Source organism: Xenopus laevis, chromosome 6L (assembly GCF_017654675.1).
Source record: "Xenopus laevis strain J_2021 chromosome 6L, Xenopus_laevis_v10.1, whole genome shotgun sequence".
Lineage (NCBI taxonomy): Eukaryota > Metazoa > Chordata > Amphibia > Anura > Pipidae > Xenopus > Xenopus laevis.
In genome coordinates this window covers 142729761-142753399 of record NC_054381.1, presented here as the reverse complement: position 1 = coordinate 142753399, position 23639 = coordinate 142729761, and the positions used below count along the sequence as shown (strand labels likewise).

The 23639-nt window shown below is 38.8% G+C and overlaps 1 protein-coding gene across 21 annotated transcripts in view; it reads right to left on the bottom strand.

Moving 5' to 3' along the window:
- Positions 1-3802: 3802 nt before the first annotated feature.
- The window catches only part of LOC108719375 (regulating synaptic membrane exocytosis protein 2), a 360080-nt gene continuing 340243 nt past the window's right edge, over positions 3803-23639 (bottom strand). For 20 of the 21 annotated variants that reach the window (XM_041566588.1, XM_041566589.1, XM_041566590.1 and 17 more), the window contains 5 exons: positions 12968-13109; positions 10523-10635; positions 9936-10037; positions 8271-8410; positions 3803-6960 (listed from right to left, as the gene is read on the bottom strand). In XM_041566588.1, coding sequence (XP_041422522.1) covers positions 6742-6960; positions 8271-8410; positions 9936-10037; positions 10523-10635; positions 12968-13109 — 716 coding nt within the window. In that variant the 3' untranslated portion in view covers positions 3803-6741. Of the gene's footprint in view, positions 6961-8270; positions 8411-9935; positions 10038-10522; positions 10636-12967; positions 13110-22748; positions 23148-23639 lie in introns of those variants that run through there. The other variant, XM_018268201.2, reaches the window with a different exon arrangement.

Here is a 23639-nt window from a genome sequence, read left to right as displayed (position 1 = left end):
ATCAACAAATCACAAGGACAAACATTGGATAAAGTCGGCATTTACCTATCTGAGCCTGTGTTTGGTCATGGTCAACTTTATGTTGCATTTTCAAGAGTGCAGCGTTCATCTGATGTTAAAGTCAAGATTTTAAGTACAGCTCACCAGGGAGAACTCATTCAAGGACAGGAGAACATTTTCACAAAAAATGTTGTTTATAAAGAAATTTTTCAGTAACACTTTACTACCAATAAACTCAAAATTTAAGAATTCTAATAGCAGATAGGTAATAACAAGCAATAGGCACAGATTCACTCTACATCCCCACAAATTAGCGTCGCCAGTTGCTGCCTGGGGATGCCGAGTGAATCAGCACCCATCGCATTTTGCTGCCTCACTGTTGTTACCATTCTTTCATTAACGATTCTTTAGAGAATCGGGGGTTTACTGGTATGAACTGGTCAATCATTAGTCAATGGGTTTGGCCTAGACACGTTTTTTGGGGCCAAATTTATCTGGATGCCCCTTTGAAAGTGAAACGTGTTCTATAGGAAAACTCACTGTTGACTTCCAAACTGTCACCGGAAGCAACGTTAGTAGAATGACTTGGCAGGAGCATAGTTTCATACACCATAACACTGGGAATTATGCAAAGTGTCGGTTCTAGGGGTGTGAAGGTTGCGGTCTATTCTGGAGCAGTGGAAATATGTTTTCTGGAACAATGAACTGTGCTTCAACATGTAGCAGTCTGACGGACGAATCAAGACTTAGTAAATGCCTCAGTGGGTAATGCAGAATGTAATGTTTGGTGTATGGCAAAGTTATGTTGTTTCAGTGAAGGCAACCTTTGAAGGCCCAAACACAGGAAGATTTAAAGGAAAACTAAACTCTAAAAATGAATATGGCTAAAAACGTCATTTTTTATATGCTGCACTTATTGCATCAGCCTAAAGTTTCAGCTTCTCAATAGCAGCAATGATCCAGGACTTCAAACTTGTCACAGGGGGTCACCATCTTGGAAAGTGTCTGTGACACTCACATGCTCAGTGGGCTCTGAGCAGCTGTTGAGAAGCTAAGCTTAGGGCTCGTCACTAATTATCCAGCAGAAAATGAGGTTTGTCTGTAATATAAGCTGATGCTACAGGACTGATTATTAAATTCTGATGCTAATTGCACTGGTTTCTGTGCTGCCATGTATTAATTATCTGTATTAATTACTAATCCGCCTTATATTGTGACATTTCTATTCTATGTGTACTGTATATTGTGAGTGGGTCCCTAAGCTCAGTAAGTGACAGCAGCACAGAGCATGTGCAGTGAATCAGCAGAAAAGAAGATGGGGAGCTACTGGGGCATCTTTGGAGATACAGATCTTTACTGCTAAAGGGCTGTGGTTGCCTTGGGCTGGTACAGAAGCACAAAACATAATGTACAACATTTCTAGCTTCTTCTTTAGTTAAGCTTTACTTCTTCTTTAAGCTGCAGATTCAGGTCCTTTAGACCAATTTGGCAGCTTATCTGCCTGTGAATGGGGTCCTCCTACAAGCCTTCCCAATCGAATATCTGGACACCTCACCAAACAAGCGAATCTTACGGTGTATAAGAAATTAAGTTATTGATGTATCATCAGGTCATAGAGAGGAGGATGTGGACCATCACATTGACTGGGTCTTTCTCCTTTTTACACATTGGACAGATGGTCAAACCATTTCTTTGAATACGGGTATCACAGAATAGAAAGCCTATTTGGAGGTTATACTTGTGTCCATACAGACAGCAACAGCCAAAAACTGAGCAAGTTATACCTTGACCCTTGGAATAGAAATTTAAAATATAACACATTAAGCAAATTTATTTAAAAAATCAAATGTACATTTTTTAAGTGTTGGCAAGCAAACACTGCAAATTTAAATTTCCCTAAACTCCAATATTCCAGGCTTATTTCACGCAAAAAAAACAGAATAAGTGGCTAAAAGCTGATGAGTTTATTTGAAAGTCAATGGGAGATTTATTTTAAAATTCAACCTAATTATCAGTTTCCAATTTGCAGAATGTCATTTTCCTGCGTTCAACTTTGATTCTAAGCAATCAAGTTTTTGAGCATCAATTACTTTCACAAATAGGTGCACATCCAAGATTTTCCGTTTCTTTCTGCAAAAACTGCAAATTTTAATTTCCAGAAACTCCAATATTCCAGGCTTATTACATGCAAAAACACAGAATGTAAAAAAGTGGCTAAAAGCTTATGAGTTTATTTGAAAGTCAAAGGAAGATTTATTTTAAAATTCAAACTAATTTTCCATTTGAGCTCTGGAATGGAAATTTGCAGAATGTCATTTTCCTGTGTTGAACTTTGATTCTAAGCAATCACGTTTTTGAGTTTCAATTATTTTCATAAATAGGTGCACATCCAAGATTTTCGGTTTCTATCTGCATAAACTGCAAATGTAAATTTCTAGAAACTCCAATATTCCAGGCTTATTAGATGCAAAAAAACAGAATGTAAAAAAGTTTCTATCCTGCATTCAACTTAGATTCTAAGCAATCAAGTTTTTGAGTTTCAATTATTTTCATAAATAGGTGCGAATCCAAGATTTTCCATTTTTTTCTGCAAAAACTGCAAATTTTAATTTCCAGAAACTCCAATATTCCAGGCTTATTACATGCAAAAAAACAGGATGTAAAAAAGCAGCTAAAACCTTATGATTTTATTTGAAAGTCAAAGGGAGATTTATTTTAAAACTCAACCTAATTTTCCGTTTGAGCTCTGGAATCGAAATTTGCAGAATGTCATTTTCCTGCGTTCAACTTTGATTCCAAGCAATCAAGTTTTTGAGTTTCAATTATTTTCATAAATGGGTGCACATACAAGATTTTCAGTTTCTTTCAGCAAAACTGCAAATTTCAATTTCCCTAAACTCCAATATTCCAGGCTTATTTCACGCAAAAAAACAGAATTTGAAAAAAGTGGCTAAAGCTGATGAGTTTATTTGAAAGTCAAAGGGAGATTTATTTTAAAACTCAACCTAATTTTCCGTTTCAGCTCTGGAATCGAAATTTGCAGAATGTCATTTTCCTGTGTTGAACTTTGATTCTAAGCAATCACGTTTTTGAGTTTCAATTATTTTCATAAATAGGTGCACATCCAAGATTTTCAGTTTCTATCTGCATAAACTGCAAATGTAAATTTCTAGAAACTCCAATATTCCAGGCTTATTAGATGCAAAAAAACAGTGGCTATCCTGCATTCAACTTAGATTCTAAGCAATCAAGTTTTTGAGTTTCAATTACTTTCATAAATAGGTGCGAATCCAAGATTTTCCATTTTTTTCTACAAAAACTGCAAATTTTAATTTCCAGAAACTCCAATATTCCAGGCTTATTACATGCAAAAAAACAGGATGTAAAAAAGCAGCTAAAACCTTATGATTTTATTTGAAAGTCAAAGGGAGATTTATTTTAAAACTCAACCTAATTTTCCGTTTGAGCTCTGGAGTCGAAATTTGCCGAATGTAATTTTCCTGTGTTGAACTTTGATTCTAAGCAATCAAGTTTTTGAGTTTCAATTATTTTCATAAATAGGTGCACATTCGAGGTTTTCAGTTTCTTTCAAATTAAAAAAAAAAAAGTAAATTTCAAATTTTAATTTTGATAAAGCCGCCTTCCTGTGATTTGGAGAAAAAACTTAAGCAATAGTGGCTCTTTGAAATTTGATCATCAACATGTTTCATCTTTACTGCAAAATGCCTATTGGCTGTACTAGTCTCCGCCCCAATCTAGGCCCAATCAATACCCTGCAAAGAAAAGTCATATTGCAAATGTGTAAAGAAAATGTTTTATTTAAAGTGTTAAATACCACCACCGTAATGAATATGCTTTACATTAGTTGGTGCTCATCGCAGGAATCATGTGCCATTTCCACCAACTGCCTTTGCCTCTGCTTTTAAAACGTACTATGTACAAGACTGCAGTAGCCTCCGGGATAATGTTATTTACAAGACTACATCATTAACAGTGCCGCAGACATTATGTGAAATTAAAAAAAAAAAAAAAATACATCAACTTTTTTTCTTTCAAAATAAATACTGCATAATGATACGTATGTACAAATCTTTTTTTTTTTATATATATATGGTCTTTTTTTCCCTATAAAAATTAGAAAGAAAAATGCATCTTGGGAATTTTTCCAGAAAATAACATATTACACTGCATTTTCAATACCAGAAATGTTGTTTTATTCATAGTTATGACATGAGGATACTGTAGATGGTACGATTTTTTTTTTTTATTATTATTATTTTTTTTGCTGGTTTAAAACCATCTAAAAACAGTGACTTTGTAACCAACAAAATTCATCGAACAACTGTATTGAAAGCCAGTCTTTGCTTGGTGTGAGGTTACACTACAGAAACGGAAAAAAAAAAAAAGGCATCAAAGTTTTGCATATCGTCAACCTTGGTTTTAGAGGAAGGTTTATTTTCATGGCCGAATTGAGGGGGGACGGGGATTACTGTATCTGCTAATTATCAGTGGATATGTTTGTGTGTGTGTGCACTCATCTGCTTGCATATACAAATAAACACAAACATATACATACATGTATGTATCAAAAAAAAGTACCTTGACATATATGTGCACAGATTTTTTTTGTAACATTTTTGGGCTTTAGATGTCTGCGTATTTACAATGTATACGCCCACAAAATAACGACGCCCACACGTCTTTAGCGTTTCATTAGCTAGATGAAAGACAAATTACTTAGAGGTTCGAAACTCAACAGCTAAATTTGGACTTTTTTTGTTTTTGTTTTTTTTTCCTAACAGACTTCATTTCAGAGTAAAAACACCCCCCTCCCCTAAAAAAAATATACTTTGTTTTTGCTTAAGTAGAACTGAGACATTATAGAGGCAGATGTGCATGAGAGTTCAACGTGTGCTTCCAAGTCACGGGGGTCACCAACATGGGCCGACAGAGCATCGCGGACGACTGCTACACATCTGTGGAACGTGTGTGACTTGCTGAATTGAACGTTAGAGCAAACACATTCAGAAACAGTTCTGTTGGTGCTTCTGAAAGACTGGCCTTACAAGCACTTGGTGTATCTTTTAAAGAACAAAAAAAAAAAAAAACAACAACAACTTGGTATTACTCAGAACTCAAAAAATGTGCAAAAATGGGATTCCTCCCTTAAAAAAAGAAAATTAAAATGAATTTGTTTTTTTGGTTCCACCTTAAATTCATAGAGGTGGGTGCTGGAAAGAAATAAATTTGTAAAAAGATTTTACAATGGCCGCATTAATTCCGTAATTTTTTTTTTTTTGAAGGACTCGATCTGATGGTGAAAAAATAGTTACCATGCACTGTACAAGATATTGCAAAAAAGTTCAAATATCTTCTATAACAAATACATGCTGAATTACCGTAGGTATTCTCAAGCCATGTTGCAAAATTTTTTTTTCTTTTCTTTTTTTTCAACATGCTCGAATGAAAGTAAATATGCTATCCCGCGAGGATCAGAAAAGGCCGTAATGCAGTGATATCTTCTCCGCCTCTCGGGGGAGGGATCAAAACAGTAATTTTTTTTAAAAAAATCAGACAATACAAGTATGCGGGAGGGGGGGGGAAATTCTGCCATCCTTGATCAAAAAAGCATCAGAATCAGTGATCAGATGGGAACGTGGAAAGACAAAATGCAAAAATGGGTACGGGTGAGAGAAGAGATGATAGAAAGAGACAATTCTGCACAAAAATGTTCAACTTTACAAGGCTTGTACCTTTTACATTTAAATAAATCGTATATGTTACATTTATTTCTTGTCACATAAACAGAATTTTAAATATTTGCTATAAATTATTTCTTTTTCAATGTCTGCCAAAAACACAGACCGTGATTGTTTGTTTTGTTTTTTTTAAGAATGATAAACGTTTTTTTTTTTGTCATTGTATCACGCTGTTGCATTCTCTCCTTTTTAAAACATGCACTAGTGAAATTTTTTTCCCCTTAAAAATAATATAAATTGTTGAAAATGGCTGATTCTTTTTTGTTATTTCGTCGTTTATTTTTGTCTGTTTTTTGCAAGTTGCAGCCCAAATAAAATATTTCTTTTTTTTTTAGTGTTCACTTAGATCCATGTCCATGCAAAAAAAAAAAAAAAAAATTCTTTTAGTTTCATACAGTACAGAATAACCACAGAAAAAAAATATCTTCCCTGGAGAGATCTTCCTCAATGGGCTTTTTCGGAAACACTAACTTTTCCAAATGGGCTGTGTTAATATCTTTTAGCGACTGTCCTTAATAACACTGGGCCATCTCTTTCTCCTGTTGTCTGCTTGCTTAAAGATCTCATTCTTCGGCTTACCCGGTCTTTGGGGTCAAATACAAAATTTAAATAAAATTTTCTAAAAAAAAATTAGCAACAATAGGACGTCATCGATTATGACTTTTGTTGCAGGAAAGATTGATTTCTTTTTTAATAGTATCAGTAAGCCATGGCTTCAGGTTCAGCTAGAACTGAACTTCCCCGGTCTCCAAACCTGTTGGTCTTGAGTAACTCCACTCCTTCACCTGAGAGCCTTCTTTAGTGCACAATGTGTGCAACTTCCTCTGAGAACACAGGATCGCTTGGAATCCCTAGAAACAGGCTCAGAAGACACAACATTAAGCATGCAGTGTTTACCAGGGTTTGCGACCTGTCGTTTTGTTGAGATTTTTAAATTTTTTTTTTTTGAAAAGCTGGTTGCACAGTTTTGTTTTCACAGATGCTATGAACGAGCATAAGAAGGTCCCGTGGAGCTTTCAAGAGATGATTGAGAAGCTCTCCTAGTGAGTGGAGCCAATGTTGGGTCTACTAGAGACGAAGGGGGGAAAAGTTTAAACCATCCGATCACCATGCTGGATAGGTCCAGTTCATCTAAAAGTATCTGAGCCACCCCCATGAAGGACTTGTGGTCCATGCGTCCATAGTCACCCCAAACGATTATCTGGTGGAATAAAGCAGAAGAGAAGCACAATAAGAGAAACAGTAACAACACAATGCAATTAAAAAAAAACGTTCTTTACTGGGAATATGAACTGAGTAGCTGAGGTCTTTTAACAAAAGATAAGGGATCTTGGGAAAATGTCTACTTAAGAAAAATAAGACCTTAGAATAAACTTGATGACCAGTAGAAAGGCAGAGATAGGCAGGTAACAGATAGATGGATGTATGGACCTACATGCACTTTCTAATTGTTACAGAACAAACTGGTGCAACATGCACAGAGTTTGGGGCTTATTCACCAAGGGGATTATTTACTAAAACTAAATTTTTTTTTCTGGTCGGGCTTTTTGGGGCAAAACAAAAAACTTAGTGGGAAAAAAACACGAATATTTTACGAGATTTATTATTCCCCCAATGCTGAAAAAAGCCAGAGTTCTTAAATACGACCATCTCAAACCTGTCAAGATCATACATAAGTCGATGGCAGATGTTCCCTATCCCAATTTGAAGATATTGTGGTTTGCGCTGGGTTTAGCCCGATAATACGAGAAAATTGAGCGATTCGGGAGAAAAGTCATAAAAGAAACGTATGATTTGGGTTTTCGCTCGATTTTATCTGGTTTTTCCCGATCTGATTTTTTTTTTAGTTATTTTAATGATAAATATGGCAAAATCGTGGATAGGAGTTTGTTCAAGCTTTTTTTATTTAAAGGAGAAGGAAAGCTACCGAAGCAGTTTATTGCCAATTAGCCACAATAGTGCAAGCTATAACACTATATTTATTCTGCAGAATGCTTTACCATACCTGAGTAAACAGCTCTAGAAGCTCTCTGTTTGTTTAGGATAGCAGCTGCCATATTAGCTTGCTGTGACATCACTTCATGCCTCAGTCTCTCCCTGCTCACTTATAGCTCTGGGCTCAGATTACAACAGGGAGGGGAGAAGGGAGGGGGGGAAGGGGAGGAGGGAGGGAGGGAAAGGGAGGCAAACTGAGCATGCTCAAGCCCTAGAGGTTTAAGCTGAAAACAAGAAGTCTGATACAGAAGCCCATGAGTACACAATAGAAGGAAAGAAATGCTGTGTTTCTTTTGACAGAGGACTCAGAGCAGCATTACTTTGAGGGTTTACTGGTGTATTTATATAGACCTTTCTGATAAAGCTTACTTAATTTTAGCCTTTCCTTCTCCTTTAAAGAATGAGATAAAATCGGATTTTAGAAATCTACCCCCCTCCTGTTGAGTAGACACCAAACAACAAGCAGAAGGAGGGAAAAGGAGCTGGAGGATCTGGAGATACAAGTTATAACTTTACCTGCAGGACTTTCCCTTGTGGTGATTCCTCAAAAGCTAACACTTGCTGGTATAGAGGCTCCAGCGTTTTTCTTGCTACTTTTGTTTTCTTTTTGGCTATGCACACTCCATTTTCTAAGAGATACACCTTTACATACGGTGCTAGAAAGAAGGAACAGATATTAGTGAAGTAGAAGCAATCTGCTAAACATGTGTTTTCAAATGAAACAAAAGAACTAGTGATGTGCGGGTGTTTTTCCTGACCCGCACCCGACTCCAACCCGCCCTCCCTCAGCCTGCGCCCAACTTCCGGTTTTCTTTTATAGACCCACCCCGCCGGTGATGTCAAAAGGCGCGGGACAAGCAGGCACGCGGCTATAAAGCCGGCATTTGAAGGTGGCGGGCCACCCGTGAAGAGGAGTGCGAGGTCGGCCCGAACACGCCTGACCCGCAGGTAAACCCACTGGTCCCGCGGGTATCGGGCTGGCACGCACATCACTAAAAAGAACCCATCAACAATTAAAATAATTATTTTCGAAGATCGTCAATTTCTCACAGAAAAAAAAAATCTAACACTAAAATTATTTCAATGTCAGAAATATCATTACTTAATATTGACTTTAAATTCCTGCACTATTTTTGTAGGATCCACACGATTAAAGTGACTTTAAAGCACTTGACAACTGCAGGAGGCAACTTCGTTCAGACGATGCTTTTTATTTTGGAGGATTTTCCTTAAAATTTAATTTAGGGTTCGGTATTCAGTCAAACCAGTTTGTGGAGCATTTGGCCAGTTCCAAAAATGATGGAATGGTGCATTCTTATTAGGAATGTCTTGAATGCTGATGACCCTAACAATATAGGCCGAGTTTTGGAGGCTCTATCCTGTCTATTACATCCCACAGCATTTTATTGTTGGTGGTTTATACCATAGAAATTGCCTCAAATACAAGTAAGACCAGAGACATACCCTCAGATTCAGGGATATTTAATCGGCTCTTCTTTGAGGCGATTAATCTCACTGAACTGCCTGCCGTCAGCTAGAATCTAAATCGCCGGTAGGATGGCACTTATATCGCTTCGTTTTCCAAAGAGTTTCCTCGTGAGGCAACTTCGGGCCACTCTGAAATCTGAAGCGCACGGCAACGCCGGTGATTTACATTCTAGCCGGCGGGGGGGGCAGTTTGGGGAGATTAGTCGCCCCAAAGAAGAGGAGATGTATTGCTGGGCGACTAATCTTCCCAAATCTGAACGTGTGTCTCTGCCCTAAAGGGAAATTGCATGCATGGGGGATTTATGTTTTTTAATGTTTAAATGTTTTTATTGAGTTTTCAAACCAAAACAAGTAGGAATTTAACAAAAAGTGCAAAGTTGTACAATGAGACATCTCCAAACTGGAGACTCGAGATATAGAACAGCAATATAATAGTGTTAAAAACTGAACTAAAAATAAAATAAAAATAAAGTAACAAAAACAAGTTCTAAATCTAACAACCTAACAACGGGGGATTTATGTTATTTTTAACCTATGAGAATGTGCCATGTGTGACACTGCCCTGAAGAGGAGTCAAAAGAAAAATAAGAAAAGAGTTGCCTGCATAGATTTATAATTTATTGTAGGCCTGAAATAGGTAGGAGAGTAGCCAAACTGCATAAAACATATGATTTCCATGAAATTACAACTTACCTGGCAGTGTCTTTGAGCCTGGTTTAACCACAAGACCACGGGCTCGAATAACCTCCACCTCCAACTGTCCTTTTTTGTCAGCCATCCCCACCTGAATATCTCCTGCAATAGACCGGGGGAAAGAACAAAGATATTATTGATTTCCAGCCAAAAATGTACAACCACTTATTTAGTGCTACAAAGGGCTTTCATAAGCAGCATTGCTTTTATTGAGCCTAAAGGGGTTTTATACCAAGGGTTGTTGTGAAGGAATAATTAGAATAATCTATGGCATCTTCTGATTGACATGCTAATAATACTGTATCTGCATTATTAATGGCTGCCATGATGTCTTTGGTCAGAATGGACCATGATTTGACCATGAGGAAGAAACAATGTGGTCCATATGACACATTCAAAAAAACCCAAGTCATATTGAAATGCAAAGCTGCAGTAAAACAATGTTCTATGCATGAGTCAGAAGAGTTATCCTACTTTAGCTGAGGGATAAACTTACTACAGTAAGGTGCTAATAAAGTCCCTAGGAGTGGAGGTTGTTCCATAAATACTCTAAAGTGTTTCCCTTCACATCCAGTCTTTCCACTTACCCATAGAAGGTGTGGCCAAAGTCTGGCGACCAACCAGCTGGGCAGGACCGAGACCATCCAAAAAGTCACTGAACTGGCTGTCGGAACCCAGCCGGACCCCAGGAAATATCAGACTTAAAAGAAAAGAAAGCAAAATTATATTACTGTGAGTACACAGGCTTTCCAATTTTAATTTATCCTTATAAGAAACTGATGGCAATTTTGCCAAACCGTCAGCTTGATCCAATAAAAAATGATGTACCTCAATTATAAAGGTTTATAAGTTCACTGACCTGTAACTCAGCCTGGAGTAGCCTTGTTTATGTGGTCATAGAACTGTTCAGTGACTTCAAACATCCTTATAATTTATAGTAGGGGGTACATTATGCCTTATAATACATGAGTGATACTTAGAGTTCCCTGTATAACTCAGCCTGCAGCCTTGTGCCTTCATATGGTCACAGAACCCCTCAGTGACTTCTAACATCCTTATAATTTACAGTAGGGGGTACATTATCCCTTATAATACATGAGTGATACTCAAGAGTTCCAGCCTGCAGCCTTGTACCTTTATATGGTCATAGAACTTCCTGGAGAATCAAGTCCCCAGTTCCCAAGTGTTCTGGATAACAGATTCTCTATCTAAAGCAAGAGCGACACAATCCTTTAAAGGTGGGGCCCCACTTCTAAATCTAAGCCTTCAGACACTTGCAGATATAACACTGGGACATTTTGTCAATGCTTTCTATTTGCAGAGGCCATGCCCAGTCCAACCCATCCTGCAATAAAGTCTTATCTATGTAAAACCTATAACGACTGGTGTAGCATCGATGTACAAAATACAGAATGGCAAATACCAAGGTTTTCTCTAATCTTCAGCCTCTGTTCAGCTGAAGTACACACCAAGACCCAAGGAGTAGCCAACACATTGGGTTGTCATATAACATATGTGGGGGGGGGGGGGAGAGAGAGAGAGAGAGAGAGAGAGAGAGAGAGAGAGAGAGAGAGAGAGAGAGAGAGAGAGAGAGAGAGAGAGAGAGAGAGAGAGAGAGAGAGAGAGAGAGAGAGAAAGAGAGAGAGAGAGAGAGAGAAAGAGAGAGAGAGAGAGAGAAAGAGAGAGAGAGAGAGAGAGAGAGAGAGAGAGAGAGAGAGAAAGAGAGAGAGAGAGAGAGAGAGAGAGAGAGAGAGAGAGAGAGAATAAAGTACCTCCTATTGGGGATATTAGGATTATTATTATTAGGGGATATAAGGATATTATAAGTTCCATGTCCATGTTTTTCTACAGGTCATGGAACTCCGAGGTTACTTCTAATATCCTCATATTTTCCAACACAGAGTACTTTATTTATTATAATACATAATACGTTTTAATGAGTCATGTGACAAAAATGACATCACTACTCACCGTTTATAACTGATGACATCACTAGTCACCGTTTATAAGGATATCATTTATAAGATATTCACGGCTTTTGTGTATGATATTATACATAAACGTTACACTGTAATATATGTACATTAATGTTGCTCAGTGATGTAATCAGACAATATCAGGGCTTAATGAGGTCCTTAAAAATATAAAGAATAATGAACACTCTGTTGTAAAATATAAGGATATAGAAATCTCTCCTTGACCTGCCCTTCTGTATTGTGCTTTGTATGGCCATTCAATCATTCCACAGCTTCTCATATTTCACAAAAGGGGGTACGTTATTACACACACACATACATGTTCCCTGGATTAATTCCTTTCATTCCCTCTCCTGGGTATGAACATTGAAATCAAAGACTAAACAGTGGACTGATGCTGTGAAAAGAATCAAAGGACAACAAAGCTGAAAACACAGAGCAGGGAATAAATATCACAGCAGCACTAAAACAGACTGTTCTGATAAGGATGAAAAGAATATATAAAGGCAGAAGGCACGTGGTACATATCCCCAGAAAGAAGGCGCACACACACACACTGAAGTAAATAAATACCCCCACAACCTCAGATCTTCTGTATGGCAGGTAGGAATTAAACATGACATGACCCAGCGGTTCTGTTTTTTTGAGGAGATGACAAGGCAAGACAATGCCCAGAATGAAAGAACTTGTCAAACAGAGGGGCAAATGAATGCCAGGGACACACGACTGCAGTAAAGCCTAATGTTTCGACAAATCCCACACAATGATCCTATAGCTGTGTTGTACCACACCAACCCGAAAAACCCCAAACTTGTGGATAGAATGCCCAGTTTCAACTCAGAATGGTATTTTAGTCATGATATAAGGTTATTCTTTAGGCGCAGCGGATATATAGAGGCAACACTAGGGAAAAGCATGTTGCACAAACAGGACAATGGCAGAGCAAGTCAAATAAAACTGGACACTAGTGAAATAAAAGCTTTATTGGATGCGGTCGGCTTGCTGGGCGATGTAGCAAATGTCCTGTTCTTCCATATGAAGATGGTGCCAACTTACTTCCCCTCTGAGCTGTAGCTGTTCATACTCCCGTCTGTAGACTCCCTGCTGGCTTGTCGGCTCATCCAGTTTCTCATTTCCACCGCCAGGCCCGTTTCCGTGCTTCTCTGGATGGTGCTTTTCAGCTTCTTCCCTCCGACCTCTGGAATAGCGAGTGGGGAAATTGCATTAGCAAAAATGTGTCTATAATGGCCATGCTCTTTCCTAAACAGTGTTATTTTATTCCTTGCATGATATACTGTATATATACACATAAATATATATAAACACACACATGCGCTGTACAACATTCAAGATAAAGAATAATATGCATGAAGGCAAATAATGCAAAAATAATGTGGTAAAGGCTGCACCAGGTCTAGTAACCCATAGCAACCAATGCCATCTTTTCCTTAAACCACTTGACCAGTAAATGTTACTTTCTTATTGGACTGCTATGGACTACCAGACTTGGTGCAAACTGGCTGCTTTTATTACATTATAAGGATATACAGGTATGGCACCTGTTATCAAGAATGCTCGTGGGCCTGGAGTTTTCCAGATACCAGATCTTTCCATAACTTGGATCTACTAGAAAATCATGTAAACATTAAATAAACCCAATAGGCTGGTTTTGCTTCTAATAAGGAATAATTATATCTTAGTTGGGATCAAGTACAATCTACTGTTTTATTATTACAGAGAAAAAGGAAATAACAATTTGGATTATTTGGATTCTATGGGAGATTGCGCTTTCTGGATAACGGGTTTCCAGATAACAGATCCCATACCTGTATTAATCACCACTCTGGATCCATAACCCTTTATAATTCATTGTAAATGGTCCCTTCCTATGTCTTCCTAAGTTTTATTCACATCTGATTTTACTGTATAATTCACAATACATTTCTCTGATTTGACAATTTCCCGGATTTCACGCCATCATTTTGTGGTCCTCTGAAAAATGTAAAATATAGGGGTTCTACTGTATATATAAAATAGCAAACCTCTATTGGAATATGGGCGTAGTATATAAAAAAGCATGCTACGCGTTCCATGTTTTAATTGCTCCCTTTGTATTTGTCTGATGGAAAAGTCAACAGTATAATGTATGAGATTTCCCCATCACTGGGGCTCATTTATCAACACTGGGCAAATTTACCTATAGCAACCAATCAGTGATTACTATTTTAAAGCCAGCTGCAAGTAAAACAATGAATGCAGCAATTTGATTGGTTTCCATGGGTTACTGCCCATGGGCAAATTTGCGCAGTTTTGATAAATGACCCCTACTGTGTTTTTATTGGGTCCGGGAGCTGCATTGTAGAAGATCCAGTCACATTATCAGAGGCTTCTCTTGAGCCTCGAAAAATCCATGTCTGTCTGAGACACCATCCCGTGGGAAGACTGCCTGGAACCATGTAACCTATATATCACTTACAGCAAACTGTTATATCCAATAATCTGCTGCTTAATATTTCATTGCTACTGCAGTTATGTAACTGTTACTCTACACAAGCCAAGATGATATCTCCTTGCCCTCTAGTTATTACTCATTATTTATATAGTACTGACATATTCTGCATTAATTATACATCATACACTGTCCCAGTGGAGCTTACAATCTAACTAACTAATTTAATCACGAGCCAATGGTCATGCCTGTGTGGTTTTGGAGGTGGAGTACATGGAGTCAACACACAGAGATGCTACACACAATACAAAATCCTTGCAAATATCGTCCTAGGTATGGGATCCGTTATCCGCAAACCCGTTATCCAAATACGGAAAGGCAGTCTTCCATAGACTCCCTTTTATTTTAGAGAGTGATTTTCTGAGACAATTTGCAATTGGTTTTCATTTTTTATTATTTGTGATTTTTTAGTTATTTAGCTTTTTTTTTAGCAGCTCTCCAGTTTGCAATTTCAGCTGTCTGGCTGCTAGGGTCTAAATGTCCTTAGCAACCATGCATTGATTTGAATAAGAGACTGGAATATGAATAGGAGAGGCCCGAACAGAAAGAAGAGCAACAAAAAGTAGCAATATATATTTGTGGCCTTAGGGTAAGGTCACACCAGGAGATTTGGGGAGATTTAGTCACCCGGCAACTAATCGCCTCTTCTTTGGGGGCGACTAATCCCCCCGAACAGCTTCCCCTTATCTTCCGCCTGCTATAATGAAAAAACGCCTGCAGCATCGCACTCGCGGCGCTTCGTTTTCCAAGTCGCCCAGAAGTTGCCTCACTAAGAAACTTCGGGCAACTTCGGAAAACAAAGCGCCGCGAGTGCCATTCCACAGGCATTTTTTTCATTATAGCAGGCGGAGGACAGGGGAAAGCAGTTCGGGAAGATTAGTTGCCCCAAAAAAGAAGCAATTAGTCGACGGGCGACAAAATCTCCCCGAATCTCCAGGTGTGATCTTACCCTTACAGAGCATTTGTTTTTAGATGAGGTCAGTGACCCCTATTTGAAAGCTAGGAAGAGTCAGAAGAAGGCGGCAAATTATTCAAAAACTATAAAAACAATAAACAATGAAGACCAATTGAAAAGTTCGATTTTCTCTCAACATTTTCTGCTACAACCTCCGATTAAATCCGCTCTGGTTTTTTAAGATTATTTATTATTACATTTTCCCGAAAATGCGGGGAAAAAAACGGATTTTCACAATTTTTTCGGATTTTTCACCCGAAAACTCAGATTTCTTATGCTTTTTAGCCCGAAAACTTCGGGGTATTGCACGAAACCCAGCGCACATCAAAAAATCATTGGCACTTCTCCCATTGACTTATACGTAACCTCGACCGGTCTGAGATGCTGGATTTTCAGATTCAGACTTTTTCATCCTCTGTGTTTAATAAATTCCTGAAAAATTAATTGTTTTTTAAAAAAATCGCTAATTTTTTGGGATTTTTGCATTCGGAGTTTAGTAAATAACCCCCTAAAAGTTAACTTAAAGGTGAAGCACCCACCATGACAGAGTTAAGATATGAAGACCTAAATTACAGAAAGATCCATTATCCAGAATACCCCAGGTACTGAGCATTCTGGATAACAGTTCCCATACCTATATATATATATATATATATATATATATATATATATATATATATATATATATATATATATATATATATATAGACAAATACAAGATTCCTCTGCACTCAACCCATTATCAATATATTTAAGACAGCGACATTTTGTGCATACTGCTACTGAAAAATGCCTTACCCTTTAAACAAAACAGGGATTGTTTGTCCATATATTGCAATATATTTAAGCTGGCCAACTACGTCAAAGTCATCCCATATCTGGCCAGTCCTATGCTCAATTTTCATCTGATTCATTAAGAATTCTATGGTTTAATTATACATTTTATAAAAGGGACGAATACGTTTTACCTGCAACTTGCTAGCTGCTTTCAAAGTAAAACTCCCAAACTTGGCTGCCCTTTTATTAGACACCAGTGGGATCACCTGACTATAGTTGGAGGGGGTGGGAGCTACAACATGGAGCTGGTCACTGCTTCTGTATAACTATAACAAACAAGGGAAAGTTGTGCTCACCACTAGTTTTTAAAATCATTAGGTGGGGGTGCAATGAGGGTGTGACCACAAAAAACATATAGACAAATACAAGATTCCTCTGCACTCAACCCATTATCAATATATTTAAGACAGCGACATTTTGTGCATACTGCTACTGAAAAATGCCTTACCCTTTAAACAAAACAGGGATTGTTTGTCCATATATTGCAATTCTTAATGAATCAGATGAAAATTGAGCATAGGACTAGCCAGATATGGGATGACTTTGACGTAGTTGGCCAGCTTAAATATATTGCAATATATGTATATATAGATATATATATATGCACAAGCAAAAGCTGCAAGCTTCTTGTATCAAGTACATGCTCTCTTGCTCTTAATATTGTATAGTCTCTCTCTCTCTCTCTCTCTCTCTCTCTCTCTCTCTCTCTCTCAATGAAGCCGATTATTTCCTAGACTACTAACAAGGCATATCTTGGAAAGATAATTACAGCTCCAATAACGAGCAGCATTTCTGCCCTGTGTGCGCTTGTGTTCAATATCAATAATAAGGTTAGAGAATTGAAGGCAGATTGCAGGAGCAAGAGAAAACTATAAGTGCACTTGTGGGTATAAGAAAGGAAAATGGTATAATTTATTTTACTGGGGTTAATGGATGAAAAAACAAGAATGAAACAGTGTTGTGGGTAATGGGATGTGCCATTAACTTTAAGTAGAACAGCGCAACCTTCCCATCTAGGGCGCTCGGAAAATAACTTGTAGGTGACACACAAAATCACTGCAAAGACAATTGCAGAGAAAGAATAATGTCTGTTTCACTAGAGGCAGGCAGTGTCCTATACAGCTGATGTATACAGCACACACATACTGTATCTACATATATTGCATGAAGACGACTCCATTTAAATTCACCGGGTTTTACTACATGTATAGGATCTATGATTTGGAATGTTTGGCCCCTGGCTTTTTTCCCAATGCAATAAGGAACATCAAGAACATATAAGCATTGAAAACCCAGTAAGATTGCTTTGACATAAACATAGTTTCCTTAGCATCAGTGGCATACATGCTTATTATTTAAAGGAACAGTTCAGTGTACAAATAAAAACTGGGTAAATAGATAGGCTGTGCAAAATAAAAAATGTTTCTAATATAGTTAGTTAGCCAAAAATGTAATGTATAAAGGCTGGAGTGACTGGATGTCTAACATAATAGCCAGAACACTACTTCCTGCTTTTCATCTCTCTAACTCTGAGTTAGTCAGCAATTATAAGGGGGGCCACATGGGACATAAGTGTTCAGTGAGTTTGCAATTGATCCTCAGCATTCAGAAAAGCAACAGTCTCATGTGCCCCCCCCCCCGGCAAATCACTGATTGGTCACTGCCTGGTAACCAATAAGTGGAAACCAAGAGAGCTGCAAAGCAAGAAGTAGTGTTCTGGCTATTATGTTACACATCCAGTCACTCCAGCCTTTATACATTACATTTTTGGCTAACTAACTATATTAGAAACATTTTTTATTTTGCACAGCCTATCTATTTACCCAGTTTTTATTTTTACAATGACCTGTTCCTTTAAGACTAACAATTCAGAATTGTTTGTATGAACAGAAACCCGTTATGGGAAATGGCCCTATGGGAATATTTCAGAGCTTCCCAAATAACAAAGATCCCAGATTAATTGTAAATTCAGGGAGGATTCGACATAATGTAAGTCGCTGGGTTACATTGATTGCAATCTATTTGCATTTAAACGCACTGCAAGCAGCTGAATATTCTGTATGTGTCCCTGGTATCTTATAACCTTACGACAACAGGTTTCCCAATGACACAGCCCATTATATCTGTATTTGTTTATAGAATGGGCTCTGGTAAGTGAAGCGAAATTTGCCTTATTCTATAGGTGAAGTCCTCATTCAGCAAAATATTAGGGACTGCTTTAAACCGACGGGGGGTAGTAAGTAGGGATGCACAGAATCCACTATTTTGGGTTCGGATGAACCCCTGAATCCTTTGCGAAATATTCCGACGAATACCGAACCAATTCCGAATCCTAATTCGCATATGCAAATTAGGGTTGGGAAGGGGAAAGCATTTTTTACTTCTTTGTTTTGTGACAAAAAGTCACATGAATTTCCTCCCGCCCCTAATTTGCATATGCAAATTAGGATTCGGTTCGGCCGGGCAGAAGGATTGGGCCGAATCCGAATCTTGCTGAAAAAGGCAGAATCCTGAACCTGGTTCATCCCTAGTAGTAAGTAAGGAGCACTAGGGGGTCCCATTCAGGCAGCACACTTCCCTGGAGATAATACAACCCCTCATGATTTTTAAATAACTGCACCCTAAGTTTGTGTTCCACGCCTCTTTAAAAATATTTAATAGCTTTCCTCAACCCTAAAAGTATACTGTCATGGGGAAAAAAAAAATTCAAAATGAACCAGTTAATAGTGCTGCTCTAGCAGAATTCTGCACTGATATCCATTTCTCAAAAGAGCAAATAGATTTTTTTATATTCAATTTTGAAATCTGACATGGGGCTAGACATATTGTCAATTTCCCACCTGCCCCAAGTCATGTGACTCGTGCTCTGACAAACGTCAATCACTCTTTACTGCTGTACTGCAAATTAGAGTGATATCACCCCCCTCCCTTTTCCCCTAAGCAGCCAAACAAAAGAACAATGGGACGGTAACCAGATATCAGCTCCCTAACACAAGATAACAGCTCCCTGGAAGATCTAAGAACAACACTCAATAGTAAAAACCCATGTCCCACTGAGACTCCTTCAGTTGCATTGAGAAGGAAAAACAGCAGCCTGCCAGAAAGCATTTCTCTCCTAAAGTGCAGGCACAAGTCACATGACCAGGGGCAGCTGGGAAATTGACAAAATGTCTAGCCCCATGTCAGATTTCAAAATTGAATATAAAAAAATCTGTTTGCTCTTTTGAGAAATGGATTTCAGTGCAGAATTCTGCTGGAGCAGCACTATTAACTGATGCGTTTTGAAAAAAACATGTTTTCCGATGACAGGATCCCTAAGCTTTAAAAGTAAATTTGTTTTTATTTTCATGTTTCCCATAAGCAGGTCGCTGACCCTCTGACACGTTACAATTTGAAAGCAAAAATAGAAATAGAAGGCGCACACCCAACAAAACGAGGTGCAATTCTTACGGGATTCCCCCGAAGAGTCACCAAAATTGATAAAGCATTCCAAAAAACAGTTAAGTCTGCACACTCAAAATAGTTACAATAGAAAAATAGTTACAAAAGTGACCCCAAAGCACAGGCCCTACGCGTTTCAACCGTTAAGGTCTTCATTAGCCATTTTATAACATACTTAAAGTTGACTAAAAGGTGAAACACCCCTTTTAAGGGGGGTTTCCAGGATTATCTATAAAGGGCAATTTCCCCAAATGTAACCCTAAATGGTCGGGCCCCTTTCTCTGCCTCCTTTGGAGATCAGCCTCACAGTTTAGGGACCGCTGTCGGAGACACCGCCCATTGCTCTCTGCAGGCACATGAGTACATAAGCAAAGACTACAACAAACTGCTAAATGTTCTGCCTGTGTGTTTCTGGATTTAAATGTATATGTTTGCTGTTACATTATCACATTTAACAGAAGCAGTTTACGGAATGTTCTGTACAGCAGGGTTATAAACCCGACAGCATATTATGTAGCATTATTTTCAAAGTTAGCTGCATATATAATCCTATTGTAGGTAATTGTTCATACACTGGACCCCTCAGTGACAGGACAGAGAATGGCAGACGGTGGGAATGGTACAGCGAGTTCTTTCACATACTGTGCCAGTTAGTGCTACACGTGTAAATAACCACACACACATGCAAATACACACATATACTGCATATGCTCAAACACACACATCACATAATAGTTTTCCAGCCAAAAGTGGTCACAGAAATTAACAGGGACACAGTCATCGTTTTCTTTATTCCGAGTTGTCCTACTTATAGTCGTTTACTTGCTTTGCAATAACCCAGACCCATTAATTAGTAATTAATATTGGTGGTCTGGGTGCAGTTTGTTTATTATAGGTTACTGCACTGCTGCAAACCTGTGTGGGTTCTGCTTAAATGTTTAGTGCAAACTGCTATACAGTATAACTGATAGGTCTGGGTGGCAAGACACATTATATTGAGAGATAAATAGATGGTGATAGATAGATACACAATGGATAGATGATGGATGAATGGATAGATAGATAGATTGGATATAGAGACAGATAGAGAGACAGATGATAGATAGATAGATAGATAGATAGATAGATAGATAGATAGATAGATAGAAGAAAGAAGACGGATGGAGGGATAGATGAACGGTGGATGGATAGAAGATGGATAGAGAGACATAGATGGATGTATTGAACATGGATGGATGGCTGGATGGATAGAGAGAGAGCAATAAAAGATGGCTGGATGGACAGACGTGTATACAGTAGTTAAAGAGACAGAGCAATATAGGATGGATGGATGGATGTATAGATATAAATAGACAGACAGACAAAATATGGTTGGATGGATAGATAGATTAAATAGAAATATAACTAGATAGAAAGAAAGAAAGAAAGAAAGAAAGAAAGAAAGAAAGAAAGAAAGAAAGAAAGAAAGACGGATGGATAAATAAAGGGTGGATGAATGGATAGAAGATGGATACAGATAGATAGACAGACAGAAGATGGTTGGATGGATTGATAGATGAGATATATAGATTATATTTAATGCATGCAACGTTTTCCCTCTTGGGACGTTTTCCAAGAATATACTGCATATATATTATTAAATATTATATTATATAAATATAATATATGCAGTGGAGGGTTTATATATACATAAACATACACACACACACTTATAATAATAATGCACCCCTCTTTATCTTGGAAAAATGCTAAATACAATTTTATGCCAGAGGAAACCGAATAATTAATGGAAAGGGAATAGGGGAATAGGCTATTGGTTCCCAAGCAGTAATATGCAGTAATATGCAGTAATATGCAGTAATATGCAGTAATGTGCAGCCAGTAATGTGCAGTAATATGCAGCAGCAGAGAGAGATGAATGCACTGTTCCTTTATTTCTTGATCAGCACAGCCCCAATCTCCCTTGTCCAATTTAATGTCAATTCATGTGGGTCCTGCTGCGACACACGTTCTACAGTGATCAGAACTTCCGAAAAGAATTCTGCAACCCCCCCCCGTGATTGCTCTAACCCCTTCTGCACAATGTTTATAGTGGGGTCACACAAACCCCAGCCCTCTTGCTGTTGTTAAACTACAATATATACTAGCGCTGATGTGCTACATCTACATCTAGCAAATGAACTTTATAAAGGAAGAGTATTATTAATTAAGAGTTTTTTTCACTGATTGAACAATATTAAATTCCAGAATAAAGCAATTAGATGTAGGAATGATCGATCAAGTGAGTCATTCAAGCTGAAACGGAGCAAATTCAAGTTAATATCATCGGGTAAAACCCCAGAGAGAAGGTCATGCCAGCAATACAGCGGATATATCACATTACGCTGCCTCTACTTATTACAGAATATATCATGAATACACTATTACATTAACCCCCATACATTAGTACACACTGCTGCCCTTACTGGGGATAGGTCGTTCAACTCATATTCTTTTTTTGGGGGGGGGGCTTTACTTTTACTTTCAGCATCAGCAACAACCTTAGTTAGCGGGTGTAGTTCAACAACATCTGGAGAACACCAATATAAGTCTGTGGGGCACAATATTCCATCTGTATACAAATAGACCCCACAGAGAGTGGGAATGGCGGCAGGCACCCCTCTATACAACCTCCCAACTGTCAGTTTTGCATCTCGGTAGATCCACAAAAGAATCAGCAAGTGTCCCTGTATTTAACACTACAACTGCCACATTCTCTTACAGCCAGAGCAAAGGAACAGGTCAGTGTTGGTGTCTGGCTGCTGCAGAACATCTGATGATCCAGGGCTCAGTGATAAGAACAGAATAATGATTGGCAGCTTAATAAGAGGTTCTGCAGCAGCTGGGGCCGGAGTTAAAGATAATGGGGAGCCTGGGAATACTGAGGCTTTTTTGGGGGGGCATAAATAAGTCAGGAATGGCCAATCTGCTGTACCCACAGCTCCCACCTAAGTGATTCTGGGAGTTGCAGTTGAACAACACCCGATGAACAGCCGGCTGAAATATTCCTATATAACCGGCTATGTGATATGAGCACAAGGAGCCCCAGGCCTCACCTTCATCCTCCTCCATTGAGTTCATACAGGGGAAATAACCGGCCAGAGCCTCGAAAGAAGCGGACAGGCTGCTGCGACTGTGCGAGCGCTGGATGCGGAGCCCGGGGCCCCTCTGCTGCTGCCGCTGCTCCCGACCCATCTTGGAGGAGCCTCTGTACAGGATCCGGGGCGTCTTGGCGGATTATTGGGGCGCTGAGCAGTAACGAGATGCTGAGGGTAACGCTAACCCCTTTTCTCCTATAGAGAAGCGCTAAGGATCCTAAAAGCGCACAGGTGCGGCCGGTACAGACAGTACAGTTCCTCAGTGAGTCTCGGCAGCGCTAATAATGTTCTACCCCAGCAGGAGCCAATCAGCAGCCAGCAGCCAGCCCCCCACTAATCCACTTCCCTCAATGGCCCATGTACCTGCTGTACCCCTCCCAGCAATCAGCACTGACTGACGCCCAGACAGCTCCCAGGCACTAACAGCAATCACAGCTCTCTCTCTCGCAACTGCCACCTGGGTGTGGCTTGTACTGGCAGCCGGAGCTGCTAATTCATTAGGCTTGGCAGTCAGCGAGTGCTGCGCTGAAACTAATTCCTCTTGGCTGAGCTTGTGCCTCAATTAACAACATTCATCCCAGCCTATGCCACCCTCTGACTCCCTGCCCATTGTACCCTCATCATATCTGTTCTGTAAGTGACATTGTACCCTCCTCATATCTGTTCTGTAAGTGACATTGTACCCTCCTCATATCTGTTCTGTTAGTGACATTGTACCCTCATCATATCTGTTCTGTAAGTGACATTGTACCCTCCTCATATCTGTTCTGTAAGTGACATTGTACCCTCCTCATATCTGTTCTGTAAGTGACATTGTACCCTCCTCATATCTGTTCTGTAAGTGACATT